Source organism: Pseudopipra pipra, chromosome 13 (assembly GCF_036250125.1).
Source record: "Pseudopipra pipra isolate bDixPip1 chromosome 13, bDixPip1.hap1, whole genome shotgun sequence".
In the NCBI taxonomy this organism is placed as follows: Eukaryota; Metazoa; Chordata; class Aves; order Passeriformes; family Pipridae; genus Pseudopipra; species Pseudopipra pipra.
The window spans coordinates 9,092,895-9,106,892 of NC_087561.1; the positions used below are offsets into that span (position 1 = coordinate 9,092,895).

The window sequence follows — 13,998 nt, forward strand, 5'->3', positions numbered from 1 at the left end:
CCGCGTCCGCGACCCATGGAATCGAGCGGCGGCGCCGCGCGGCGATTGGCGGCGCTCGGGCGGCCCCGCCCCGCCCCTCACATGACCGCTGGCGAGGGTTTTGTCGCGCCCGCTCGCCCCGGCCCCTCGCCGCCCCCCGGAGTCCCCGCCGGCAGCACCCCCGCGATGGAGCCCGTCCGCCCCGCCGCCGCCTCCCGCCGCCGCCTCCTGCTGCCGCTGCTGCTGCTCGGCGTGTCCGGTGAGCGGGGCAGCGCCGGGGCCCGTGGGAGGGGGGGGCGGGCGTGGGGTGTCCCCGCGGGCGCGTGCCCGTCCCGCTCCCCCCGCTCCGTGACGCGGCGCGCGCGGGGGGTCCCGGGGCCGCCTCGGCCCCGCGGCGGCTTCGCGGGGCGGCCCCGGGGCGGGGGCACCGCCGGAGGGGAGGGGAGGAGAGGGGAGGGGAAGGGAGGACGGCGGGGGCCGAGGCCCCGCGGCCCTGCCGGGCACACCCGCCCCGCGCCGCCGGTGCCGCCGCCGGTGCCGCCGCCGGGGCCCAGAACCGCGGGGGGAACCGCGGGGGCAGCCCCGGGGCTGTGGCCCGGCAGCCGCGACCGCGGGCCCGCCCGGGCCGGTCCTGCCCCGTCAGCGCCGCTCGGCGTGGGGGCAGAGGGCACAGCCACGGCTCTGCCGGCGTTCACCCCTTAAAAATCCCCAGGCTGGGAAGAGTTCTCTAAAAACGCAACGATCCATGTGCTCTGAGCCAGGGATTGTGGAGGCACAAGGCACGCCGATCCCATCTGTGAGGGTTCAGCTGGAGTCGTAACCACTCGCACACCATATGAAATAATAGGGAGACGCTGGTCTGCGAGCAGGACGCTGTTTAAGTGTTGTGCTCAGGCACTTGGTTTGCTCAGTGTGTCACCAGAAAGCCAGGGCTTATTTCATACAATCATAGAATCCCAGGTTGGAAGAGACCTCAAGGATCAGCTGGTCCAGCCTTTCTTGGCAAAAACACGGTCTAGACAAGATGGCCCAGCACCCTGTCCAGCCTGATCTTACAAATGCCCAATATTGGGGAATCCAACACTTCTAGATTATTAGTCCATGTCAGGTAAACAGACTATAAAATGTTCTCACAATTTTTACCTCGCTTTGATAACTTCACAATATGCTTCCTGTTTTTAATACTTTTCAGAAATCTAGCTTTTCTTTCAGTGTCTGGCAAATTGAATATAGTCCTGACATAATTTACTGCTTTGTGATGATCTGCCCTCTTAAGTGGTTCTAGAAAATGAAGTAAAAGCAATGTCTTAGTAGCTAATAATCATATCTTACAGGTTTTTTCCAGTCCCATGCAGTGGAAGTAGATATAAAGGATGCCTCTAATGCTACATGCCTGTATGCAAATTGGATGATGAGGTTCTTGATAACATATGAATCAAACACTAGTGATTATGTAAGTATTTGGAGGTAACTCTTGCTAAGAACTGTATTTTGGCATGCATAGAAGTTTAAGTATACTATGGTACCTAGAGTGTTTGATTTCCTACTTCTTTTTTTTACTCAGTTGTTAAGAGTATTCCTACATACTCCTTTTAAAACCAAGCATAAGTTCTCAGTCATACAAATGACTGAAAGTCCCCTGTTGCTCTTACTTAAATGACATACACAGAACTCACCAAGTTTAACTAGTATCAGCATAGTTATGTTTTTAGCCCAAACAGTAAATCTGAACTGCAGCTCAGCACAGTCAGGATTTACAGCCAAGTTAGATTTGTACTTTTGTACTTGAATCTGATATAGCTCCTTTCTCATACAGATGTCAGGGAGCCTTTTTCATGATTTTGTAGAATAACCTAAAATAATCTCACTTATCTTGTGCAAGATTCCACCTAACTCCAGCAGGCTTATGATGTTGTCATGAGGAAGAACTGCTATCTTTTTCTTCCAGAAAACCACAACCTTGAATTTGTCATCCAGCGTGACCCACGATGGAAGCGTCTGTGGCAATGACACACAAGCTGCACTTGTGGCAGTGCAGTTTGGGGAAGGTCATTCTTGGAGCATTAACTTTACAAAAACCAACGAAACTTTCCAGGGAGACTTGATCACATTTACCTACAACACCAATGACACAGCTGTGTTTCCTGATGCCAAAAGAAAAGGTAACGTTCAGTGCAGAATCTGACTGGCAGAGCAATCTCAGCCACAAGTGTCAGACCTCAGTACCTGATCTTGGTTGGTGTTTTCAAAGTTTGAAGAGCTAGTAATGTGTGTAGAGAGCTCTGTGGCAGCTCCATATGCTGCCAGCTATTGCTCATCCTACCTGCCTACTGGATGACAATGCAGACTAGTTGTCTTGGCTGAATGTGTAATTCCTTTAAGTGGAACAAAATGGGAGGGATAACTGAGCAGCTTTGATCAGTGTGGTGCTGGTAGACAGCAGGCACATGGAAAATTCATTTTAGTGTGCACTACTTGACCTTCCACCTTGCCAAGCAATGCAGTGTTAGGCTTTATGTGTACTAGTGCCTGCTAATAATAGGATTTTTTTTCTCTTTAGTAACTTAAGTAAAGGGATTTACCTTTCTAATGGCTTGTCTAGTTCTGGAAGCTTGGTTACTTCTCTGCATTACTCAACACTTCAGGTCAGGACACATAGGGAAAACAAAAAACAGAGCTTAGGACTGTTAAACTTAATTATCTCTTACTCTTTGTTTTATGGAATTATATAAAACGTAAGACTACCTCCAAGTTCTTGTAGTTCATAAGGCATTAAAATATTTTTACTTATTTGTAGGACCAGTTTCTGTTGTTGTAAAGGACCCTACACATCCAGTTCAACTGAATAATGTCTACGTGTGTCATAATGCTGACTTTATTGAAGCAGAAAATGTAACACAGATTTTCTGGAATGTTACTGTGCAGCCTTTTGTTCAGAATGGCACAGTCAGTAAAAAAGGTGAGCATTTAAATTTGTGAATAAACTTTTTTGTGTTGCACCTTAGTGCGGGGAGCAAAGTCCCATAATAAAAAGTCCACCAGTTCTCAAATGTGCTGTGTTCAATAATACTCATGTAAATATCCTTTAGTACTTCTTTCCTTGTTCCTGGAATAATAGATTAGGAGAACAGATTTAGTAGTGTGTCGTAATGTCGACTGTGTCCATGCCAAGGGGGTCGGCTCCTAAAGTGTGTGTTCCAGTAATTGGGATTTTAAGAATAAGCACTTCAGAACCACTGTTGCTGACTAGTTCATTTGAGCTTGAAGGTTTTTAACTGACTGCCTTCCAGTGGGGCCTCTGCTTATAGCATTTGAACAGCCCAGAGCCTGTTGTCTCATCTCCCAGCCCAGCTACTAAAAGAAATGAGCACATCATCCTGCTGCCTGCAGCTTAACAGGGTCACTCACTTTGTGACAGGAAGGACATATCACACTTCTATAACCACTTAGCTGTCTGTGTGTGTTTTGGTTTCATGTATCAGAGGTAAGTAGTACTGCATGGATTTAAAACTGTGAACGTTACAGAATTTCTGAGAATAGAGGGTAGCCGTACATTTTTTGGAATACTGTGCCACAGTGCCAAGTTTGGGGCTTCTGACTTGGTGATTAACAGACTCCCAATGAGCCTAGATTTCAACAAAGCAATTGATAAGTGTATTGAACTAACCACTGAGTCATAAGATTTTAAAAAATTCAGCACTGAAATGGTGGTTAAAATGTCTTTTCAGAGTCTAGATGTCGTGCTGATACACCTACTTCTGCACCTACTGTTCTGCCTACTACTGCCAATGTAACTACTGTATCCACCACCACTTTGTCACCTGCTCCAACCACTCCTCCCAAGCCTGTGGAGAATCCAGACACAGGAAATTATTCTCTTAAAAGTGGAAATAAAACTTGTCTTCTGGCTACTGTGGGGCTGCAGCTGAATGTTTCCCAAGACAAGGTGCTTTTCTTTTGTTTGAAAAGGGTGATGTAGGTATTGGGTGTGAAATCTGAATGCAGGGTGTTTGCTTTGTACACTGCTGGCTGTCCAGAACTGCTTCTGACTATTGTGTGTAGCACCTCTCTGACATCAGAATAGTTTTGTGGCATAATGTCTGCCTTCAAAACCTGATGTGGATTCAACATAGCTTGTTATGGGAGTACTTCTAATGTGATTAGAAGTCTGGAGCTTTCTTAGCTGTTAAGGCTGTTGGTGCCTGCAGATACTGTCTTTCCCCTCAGAGGGAGCCAGGGAGCCTGATGTCTTGAGGAACAAAGTAGGACTTCTCTGGGCAATTTGTTTGCTTCAGTTTTTGCCAGCATTTAAGTTTTTAACTCAAATAGCCTTGGTTTGATGGTAGCCCGGCTCAATCTTCCTGCTGTCGTGTTTGTGACAAGACTGAACAATGTATTCCAACCGACAGCTGAATGTCTTTGTGGTGTGTCTGTGTTTCAGCCTCTCCTGATCAACATCAATCCAAAGACAACCATCGCAGATGGTGCCTGTGGTAACACAACAGCAACTCTGAAGCTGAACGATGGAAATAGCACACTGATTAGTTTCACATTTGTTGTTGTAAGTAACTTCTTTTATTTTAAACTGAGCTCTCATTAAACAGCACTGCATGGTGATCACTCATAGTAAAATCCTTCTGTCACTTGCTGTGGTGGGCTGTTCCCATATGGGAAGTGGAACTGGCTACCTCAAGACAAATGGGGTTAAAGGTGTAGAAAATGTAAGACTGGGAGATGTGTTAGCCTTTGTAAAGCATGTGTTCTTACAGTTACAAATGCAGAATTGCACACTGACACTTGGTTCTTGCTTCTTAAACAGAAAAATACAAGTGCAAGTGTACAGAAGTTTTATCTGAAAGAGGTGAATGTTACGCTGCTCAACCGTCTGAATGGTTCTGGTAAGAAACAGTGTCTGCCTTAAAGCAAGTGTCATATTTTACTCAGTGTCTGCATCAAATACTTCTGACTTTTTTCATTGTTGTTCATGCTTACCGTTAGCTCCTACTTTATGTTTATAAGTTGGTATGAGCAAAAATAATGAGCAGAAATGGCAGTAAGAGTTACTTTAAACAGCAGTGTGGGATCATTCTGTGATTCCTGAAACTTCTGCCAGTGGAGTCTCCATATAAATTAATAGGGCTTCTTTACAACTATTTTCAGTAATGTAATTTTTGAGGTGTGAAATACAGTTGTACCAACTTAGTAGCTTTTTTTCCTAAACCAGCTGTTGTTTTCTTTGATTGAAGATGCTGCTGTATCTTCCAACCACTTGTACTTAACTCTCACTGGGAAAAGAGGCCAGTCCTTCAAAACTAAAGCGTATTTTTTTCCAAAACAAAAGTATATTGTTTTCTTTTTTTTTTAAGTTGCTTGTCATGGCTACCTACAGCAGTTGAAAGAGCTCTAAAGCTAAAACACTTGCAACTCTGCAATGTTGGGATGAGTGGAAGTACAAGGAAAGCCTGATGTCATGTATATATATTGAGGAGAGGTCACTGCTAAGTACTGTAGTAACTTCAGTGCCTGACTTCTATTTAAGCAGATTAATCCCACTTTGCACTACTGTGCTTTTCAGACTAGTCAGTGTTGAAATGTTGGCCCCTCTCGTTTCAGCTCCTCAGCCTAGTGATTGTTTTAGCAACTGTCATGCATTTAAAGTGGACATGCAAATTTCCTTTCTTTTTTCCTCCTTTTGTTTAGTCATTTCAAGTGCAGATAACCACAACTTCAGCAAGTGGGATGCTTTCCTTGGGAGCTCTTACATGTGCCGAAAAGAGCAAACTCTTGACATTAGTGAAGATATTCAAGTACATACTTTTAACCTACGGATTCAGCCATTCCTTGTGGAGGCAAATAAGTTTGCTACAGGTAAGAGTTATATTTTTGTTAACTTTATCAATGCTTGCAAGATTCTTACTTGCTAAAAAGCACCAGCATTGGGTACAAGCATTCATCTTGGAAGCTCTTGTTCCAGTTTTTTTTAATCTGTTTTTATATACATGGAGCGAAGAGAAGTTCTGAGACTGACTTTCAAGTTCAAGCAAAGCTTTGCTCTCACTTAAAAAATGCCTGCTAGATATGTGGTATGGTTCTCCTTCACAAAACTCAAATGAACTAGAGACGCTGAAGAGGGATGTAAGCTTTGCCATGTAGAAAAGATTAGAAGTTATGTGACATTATCTTGACATACAGCTTTTTGTAGCTCAAATATATGAGAAAATAGGACAGAACTTAAGCAGAAGTGGACTTTGAGAATGTTGTTAGGTGTTTTGTTTCTTTTTACCTGTCACTTCAAGGATAGGAGTGTTGGGGGGAAAAATGAACTGACAGAGCTTCCTTCAGAGGCAGTCTTAAGTATCCAGAACTAAAGAAAGATTTTTAAAATGTTTGTTTGCATTATCTGGGTCTTGTCTGCAGATAATTGGAATGTCTTAAATGACCTCATTCTTCATATTTAGTGTAACCTGGTCTTTGTTCTTAATAATAATACTTACAGCACAGTCTTTTTGGACTAGACTGATATGTAGACATATAGATTGAGTGCACATTTTTTAATTTCTTTTTTTTAGACAGAGGTAAATAACTCTCCAGATGTGTGCAGGGTAAACAGTATTTCTAAAGAGTTAGGGTCCCATTTCACTTTGTAGTTCAAGTTGCAGCTAGCTTTCTTCTCCTCCTAATACAGTTATTTTATCTGTGTAACATGTCTCCGTTCTGGATAGATTCTTGATACCAAATCTAGGTCACTTTTTATCCTTAATAATTAAAAGCACAAACCAGACTTGCCTTAAGTGTGAAATAGATAAGCCTGGTTCTTAAATATAGAAGAATGGCTACTCCCTTGTCTAGTGCAGAACTTGTGCACATGAAAACTCAGACACATTTACTTTGCTCTAGTTGTGTATATATATATATATATAAAAAACATATATATATATTGCTATATGTATGTTACCAAACATTCCACGTGATTAATACTTCATATATGCAAGATGTAGCCATGAGACCTCTGCAGTTCCTTCTGTCTTAGTTTAAATATGTAAAAATAAGTGACTTTTGAACATGTTCATATTAAGGAAAGCAGGGTTTTCTACCACACTTAGGAAGTATTCTGTCTTTATTTATTCTTTGTTGCAACCTTTTTCTCACCTACAGCCCAGGAGTGTTCGCTGGATGATGACAGCATTCTAATCCCAATTGTAGTTGGTGCTGCACTTGCTGTCTTGATTGCCATTATAGTGGTGGCTTACATAATTGGCAGAAGAAAAAGCTATGCTGGATATCAAACTCTGTGAATCTAAAAGTGATTCCTGTTCTGATTTCACTCTAAACAAAGCAAGTGCAAGTTCTGAAGTCCAAAAAAGACCCAAACTTAGGAGTAATTACTAGCCACAGCTAATTGGAGTTGAGAAACAAAGAGAGAATGTTTCTCTCAGATGAAGCAGAACTACAGTTTCAGTTTCCCTGCTCTAAGAAGACGCCGTGGGTTTCATAATTGTTTTGAAGATGTCAAATACTGGATGAATTGCTAGGCTAAAGATTTTATCTTGCAAAAATCCTAAAGCGTTTAGGATTTATTTCTGCTTTTTACAAATAGTAGCCTGAAACAAGAACACATTTTGAACTGATGTGCATTGGGCAACTCCCAGAATAGCATAGAATTTGTACTTGCTTATCTCCTTTGCATTCCTTAGTTGTTGTTGTAATTGTGGGTTAAGCTGGCAGCATTAGTCACTATGTTGACTTGTGTAGTATTTAACAAGGATTGTATGATGCCCAATAACAACTTCGTTTTCCATAGGATTGAGCTTCAGGTTGGTGATTAAGTGATCTCTTGAAGTGGCAGCAGTAACTTACTTACCTTTGTCAGAACTTGAGTAATTTACTCCTGCCTTGGTGTAATTTCAGGAGTCATTCCTATACCCTGGCTGTAAAAACAAAATGGGTAACCTATATTTGCCAAATGGTGGATATGTAGGAAGACTTCAGTGCCATTTCCAAATGTTTTCAAAAAAAAAATAACAACTGTTAGGCACTGAATTCTTCATTCCTTATTATACCTTGGCAATCATCTGAAATACTCAACTAAGGCAGACTTCTGCTAAATTAATGCAAGCTTTTTTGCTGGCATCAGTTTAAAGGGAATAACCTTTCTAAATATTCCAGAACTTTAAAGTGCACTTAACTTCATACCATACTCTGCACAGAACTGGTCTGTCTTGTTGCTTTGAATGACCATTGTTTAAAGATGCTTTCGTTTAATGAGCCAGTATCTGCTGTTGCAGCTTTTAAATCTCCATCTTGAATGGTTCTCTGCCAACCAAAATCCACCTTCCAACTGCCCACCCTTGGCATTCTGAATGTTCAGCCTACTTTGTGTTTGACTGTTTGCAGTGTAGCATTTTGTTAATGTTAAGAATGCAAAAGCCAAAACTAGTCTGAGATGGACCCACAACACCTGTTTTTCCTTGCTGTATGGAAAGAATAACTAGGCTAAAATATGCAGTGCAACTGGACTGCTCTTAAACTGCAGCTCTGTAGAGACAAACCCTTGATGCACAACTTTTCTCTGGCCTCCTTGTGCTGTAATACATATTCTTACTGCATGGAAAAAAAGAAGTCTTTTAGACTTTTAGATAAGTGTGGCTTTTTTGCATATGTCATAACATCAGCTGCCTAAACTATTTAATGACCATAACATTGTCTCCCCTTTTAGGATGAGTTTAGCCTGCATCAAAGCTGCTCTAGTGTTTTATTAGTGTTCTCTAGGGTTGTAGAGATGTCTGTGGCATGTTTGTATACAAATCATAAAATACACTTCTTTCAGTAATGGTTTGGGTTGGTTTTGTTTTTTTTCTGTAAAAACAGTTTACTCTTGACACTATCTAAGGAAGCAGGTATGGGTGGATAATATTATAGCTTGCAGTCTACAGCTTGAATTTTGCATCAGTTACTGAAATTCATTTTAATGAAAGTGGGGAACCTGCTATAAATTTAATCATGAAACAGGCTTCAAGACTTACCATTTTAATTTAAAAAAATGGATCTAATGACTTTCATATTAATATATCCTCAAATGCAGAAGTTCATATAGACTTTTTAGCTTTTTTTTTTTTTTTGTGAGTGATGTTCAGTGGCACCACTTAAACATGCATTTCTGTTAAGGAGTAATCATCACACTGTATTCTTCTGGCCATGCAAATTTTTGAACTCTACACAGTTTCCAAGTGATAATATAGAAGATTTGTGCAAACTGCTCCCAAAAATCAACACTAATACCTTTGCTAAAGCCTGCAAGGACATCGGCTCAGAGTTTTAAGCACTCCTAGACTGATGTGCAGACAACTGGTTCAAAAACATCAAAGTTTCACCTGACTTCCTGTTGTTATAAAACCACTAGTTTTCCTGTATGTATTGCTCCATAGGGAACTGTCAAATCTGTTTAACTTGTGCTCTAAAAAATAAAGATTGTTCTATTTCTTAAGGAAACTTGTTCACATTTTTTAACTGATTTGAAAATGGACGTCTTGTATTGTCTTTTTTTAAAGAAAATAAACTAAATGAGTAAGGTCAACTCCAATCAGTCTTTACCTGAGATTCTGTTACATAGCTGGCTTTGTTCTGGTCTGTGGAAACAGCACTTCAGTAGTATGTGCTTGTGGATGTTGAGTATTAATATGTATCATCTATCATAGAGTGTGGTTGGGTTTGTGCCTTATACACAGTTTACTAAATAGTCAGATTGTACTCTAAAATGCCAAGATTTCTGATCTTTTACATTAAAGATGTCATACTAAGAGGTCTCAAAAGAAGCAGTTCTAGCTAATGAATAATGGGCTTGGGGCTTTTTGGGGGGGTATTTGTTAGTTTGGTTTTTGTTTGGCTGGTTTTTAATTTTTAAATTTACCAGTGTTCTCTGTTGCATAGCATATACCAACAAACCACAAAATTTGGGGCTATTGGTTGAATGTCGTGATCGGAATTACACAGGAAGGTAGCTTTTATACTGGGGCTAAGAAAGTTTTGGGCCAAAATTCCTGGATTACTTTGAATAGAAACACATTCAACCACGTCAGCCGAAAAAGCTGTTCCTGCTGGCCCGAGTGCAGGGCCTGGGCCGTGGTGTAGTTACCAGTTCTGCATGTGGAGACACCTCTCTGAAGCTTCTGACCAGTGCAGTGACCATCCCTGGTCTGAAACCAGAAACCCTCTCTGGGAATTGTTTGCAGTTGTCCTAGTGTGATGTGTACTGCAGCCATCCTCTTCCTCTAAAGAACACAGGGAATTTTCTGTCCTACCTGCTGGGCACTCTTCATACTTAACAAATCCATTTGTGTTTAGGGTTAATGACCCATTATCCAGCATGTAGGAAATTGTGTATCTTGATCTTCAGTGAACAAAGATGACTAAACATTGAATGCAGGTTTCTCTTTAAGATGCTTAAATATTTTCTCAGTAGTTCCTTTCCTCCTTTTTTTTTTTCTTTCCAAGTCTTGCTCTACTTGGCAGTAGGTGCCTTCAGGTAATCTGGGTTTAGTATTTTCAGGTGTGGAGCCTCCAGGTGTTCTTCCTCTGAGCCAAAGACTTTGTATAGGGTTTCATGAAGGGGCAGTGGCAAGTGTGTGCTGGACTGTAATAGGCTAAATCAAGACAGTAAATTTTCTGTAACTAATGCTGATTCTATGGAAAACTCTAACAAAAAAGTTTTATAAGGAGTGCTGCTTTATGAGAAGCATGTAAGTCAGGCACCCTTCCAGGCACAATATCAATATCTTACCAAACCTCTCCTGGCACCAGGCAGGTGGAGCTCTGCTCTCATTACCAACAGCACAGAATGCCAAGCCCTGTCCCCGTGTCTGAGGTGTATCCTTGAGTTTGAAACCAGTTCCCAGCATTGTTTGCTAATCCTTGATGAGTGTTTATATCAGCAAGGTACTCCTCACATGTTTTATAATCTGTATATTAAAAACCAGCGTAGCATTACAGCTGCCTCTTCTGTTTTTTTCCTCCTCTGTGGATTTCAGTAAGGTCTGTGTCCTTCTCATCTGAAACTGGTAACCCTTTTTTGCTGTAAATAAAGGTACCCAACCCAAGAGAGTCTTTCAGCATTTTCCATTCAGTGCTTTTCAGTAAGTTTCCACTTTGTTACTTGGATTGTCCATTATTTTTTCATGTCTAGAACCCAGAGAGGTGCTGGTGACTTGAGGGTTGGGAAGACCCTTGGACAAGGCAATAATACACCAGTCTGGGGGTTTTGTTGCTTTATTGCTGCTAACTCTGAGGTGTGATCAGCTAATGGTGCTCAGGCTGCTGCTTTGTCCTCACATTTCTGATTTATCCTCACTAGAGGAAGCTGAAATTAAATAGAAATTGGAAGAAGTATAGTACCAATATAAATTATGTGTGTAGAATATATGTTTAAAGAAATCACTCTTTCCATCAATTCTTTGCTCAATACTGATTTTACTTTAGATGTATTACTTTATCTAATGCAGCATAATTTCTCAAAAATGCCTCTTTTTTCCTTGCTTTCTTTGGTTTCTAATGCCTGATTTCCCTTACTAACTTACTCTCCCTTGCTTCTTTTTTGTTTTTCTCCTTTCTGCAGCCCAAGAATGCCCTGCTGATTCTGACCTGAACTTTCTTATTCCCATCGCAGTGGGCATGGCGCTCGGATTCCTTATCATTCTTGTCTTTATATCTTACCTCATTGGAAGAAGAAAAAGTCGTACTGGCTATCAGTCTGTATAATCTCTTAATTCCATCTCTGTTGCCACCTTCCCTGCTCTTCTCCCTTTCCCAGACTCCCTGATCTGCCCCTTTAAAAAGAAGAAAAACAAATTAATTCATGGTTTCTTTCTTTAAAAAGAGTAAAATCACTTCATGGTAGGATAACATGCCATGAGTATGAAGATGAGTTGCGATTACTTGAAGCTACTGTATGATTTTGGAAAAAGTAAGTGTTCTGAAGACCATAGAATTGAGCAGAGGTGATGTGTGTCCTTGTGAGAAATTATTTTGAGGAAAGAAGACATCTACCAAGCTTTATGTTGTTTAATCTTTTTATACAAGAAAATTTCTAGCTGCCTACAGCTTGTCTTGGATAATGCTAAAGCTAAAACTATAATTAAAAGTGTGATTGCTGTGTCAAAAGGGACTGTACATGCAGTGGGAAAAAATACCAAGCTCTTAACAGACTTCTATGGGGAACTTGGCATATGGCTGTTCTCGTGAACCAGTCTGAATTTCCTGTTCCTTCTGAATGTAAAGGTGGTACCTGATCTCACTAATAACATAATATGAGAAGAGCATCTGAATCTTCTAGTAAATTAATTTGTTTAACATCAGTATGGAGAAGTTGACTGCTAACATATATTGAATAGCTTTGCACTTAGCATGATGTCTAATTTGCTAAGATAGTCCTGGAGAACTTTGGCTACTCAGAAAAGCCAACAGTCTGCTAAATGAAATGTCTCCTCTGCTATTTTGTTGGACTGCATTTTTCCTTTTGTTCTGAGCTCAATTGTGAAATGAGGGTGGGAGGCTGGAATTTCAGTGGCTGCAGTTTCTCTCAGCTTTGATTCTGAACATAAAAGAAATTACACAGCACTGCTCCATGTGAGGCTCAAGAGTATTTTGAGAGCACTCAAAGACTGACTAAACACAGATTGCTCAGAGATTCCTGCAGATCCTTTGGACAGCTTTCATAGGTTAACAAGGGATCACTGAAAAACTGTGATTTAGGAGTGCAAGTGAAGATATAAAACCAGTTGGTTTTGATAGAATTTATCTGCTTTTAACCTCCTCATTATTACTGTCTCAATGTAAGAGCACAAAATTTCTAGCATGAGGAATGCTGATTGTAAAGCAGAATATATATATATATAGTGAAGAAAGTGACTTCCAAAGGAATGAGAGCATCTGACCTGTTTGAAGATGCTTTGTTATTAATGCCATACCTTTTGCAATTCTATGTTCCATATATAAACTGTACCAAAATATAAGTTAGTCGTTAGTGGTTGTGTTCTGCTTCACTCCCATCAGGTTCGTGTTGATGGGAGGGAAGGATGAAAGGAGCCTCTTGCTCTTTCAGCCTTTTTGGTCCACGTTGGCAGAAGCCTTGTGCAGCCAACGAGCCCTGATTTCCAGCTGCAGGACAGTTCAAGAGCTGCCAGGTCTGCAGAGAGCTACTGAGGGCACACAGAGCTCTGTCCTCTGCAGCAAATGTTTGCTAAAGCTGCTTTCATATTTAATCTCTTTGTGCATTGAGCCCACGTCCACGGTGTAGGGAAAGCACCTTCGGTAATTCACGTGCTTAGAGGTGACAGCCAACACTGATGTTTAAGTAACTCACAACAGCTCTATATTCAGGGAAGGGAGATTTCTGAAGAGTTAGTTTTGATGTCTGAGAAATACATTCAATTATTCTTGTCCTCACTGTGACCAAAGATACACTCTACCTGAATCAGACAAAAGTGACTTTGTACTGCAAATGGGCTCTTGAACCAAGATGTCTTTTTTTTAGGAATGTAATTTAATGCTGCTGAGTTGGACTGTGTGCTTCAGATTTGGTTGTCTTGGTCTTTTATATTGTACCTTTGCTCTTGCAGTACTTGATTTTCCTGCCAGAGTGGTAAATGGAATTATTTCAAGGCTGGCAATTTCTGAATAACACCCCCTGGTGAGTGTGGTGCTTCTCTGTTGCCAGCAGATGGATCCCAGCTATGGTTTCATGCTCAGATTGCAGACTGAAGTATTTAACATCACTTTTGCTAGGCTATTTTAGTAAAATGTGGTCATTTCCCAGATGCAGACACATACACATATATATATATTTTATATATACATATAAAGTATTATTTTGAGCTTCAATAGAAGTCAAAAGTTGATCCAGCACTTTCAGATTGTTGCAGCATGAAGAGTGGTGTATACAGTTTTCCAGATCTTGAAATGACTGTACAAATATGCTGAAAGCAGAATATGTGTGTGGAAAATAAAGTTAACTCTTGTGTTTATAAA

At 41.0% G+C, this 13,998-nt stretch overlaps 1 protein-coding gene across 2 annotated transcripts; it reads left to right on the forward strand.

Annotated features, from left to right (window-relative positions):
• LAMP2 (lysosomal associated membrane protein 2) lies at nucleotides 1-13,998 on the forward strand. 2 transcript variants are annotated; one of them, XM_064669886.1, is made up of 9 exons: nucleotides 1-238; nucleotides 1,314-1,432; nucleotides 1,928-2,141; nucleotides 2,777-2,938; nucleotides 3,708-3,925; nucleotides 4,421-4,540; nucleotides 4,799-4,877; nucleotides 5,680-5,847; nucleotides 11,588-13,998. In XM_064669886.1, the coding sequence occupies exons 1-9, from the start codon at nucleotides 16-18 to the stop codon at nucleotides 11,728-11,730; spliced, it is 1,446 nt and encodes a 481-aa protein (XP_064525956.1). In that variant the 5' UTR covers nucleotides 1-15; the 3' UTR covers nucleotides 11,731-13,998. The 2 variants fall into 2 exon arrangements, with proteins under 2 accessions (XP_064525956.1, XP_064525957.1); XM_064669887.1 differs by lacking the exon at nucleotides 11,588-13,998 and adding an exon at nucleotides 7,129-9,468 and having other exon boundaries at nucleotides 5,680-5,841.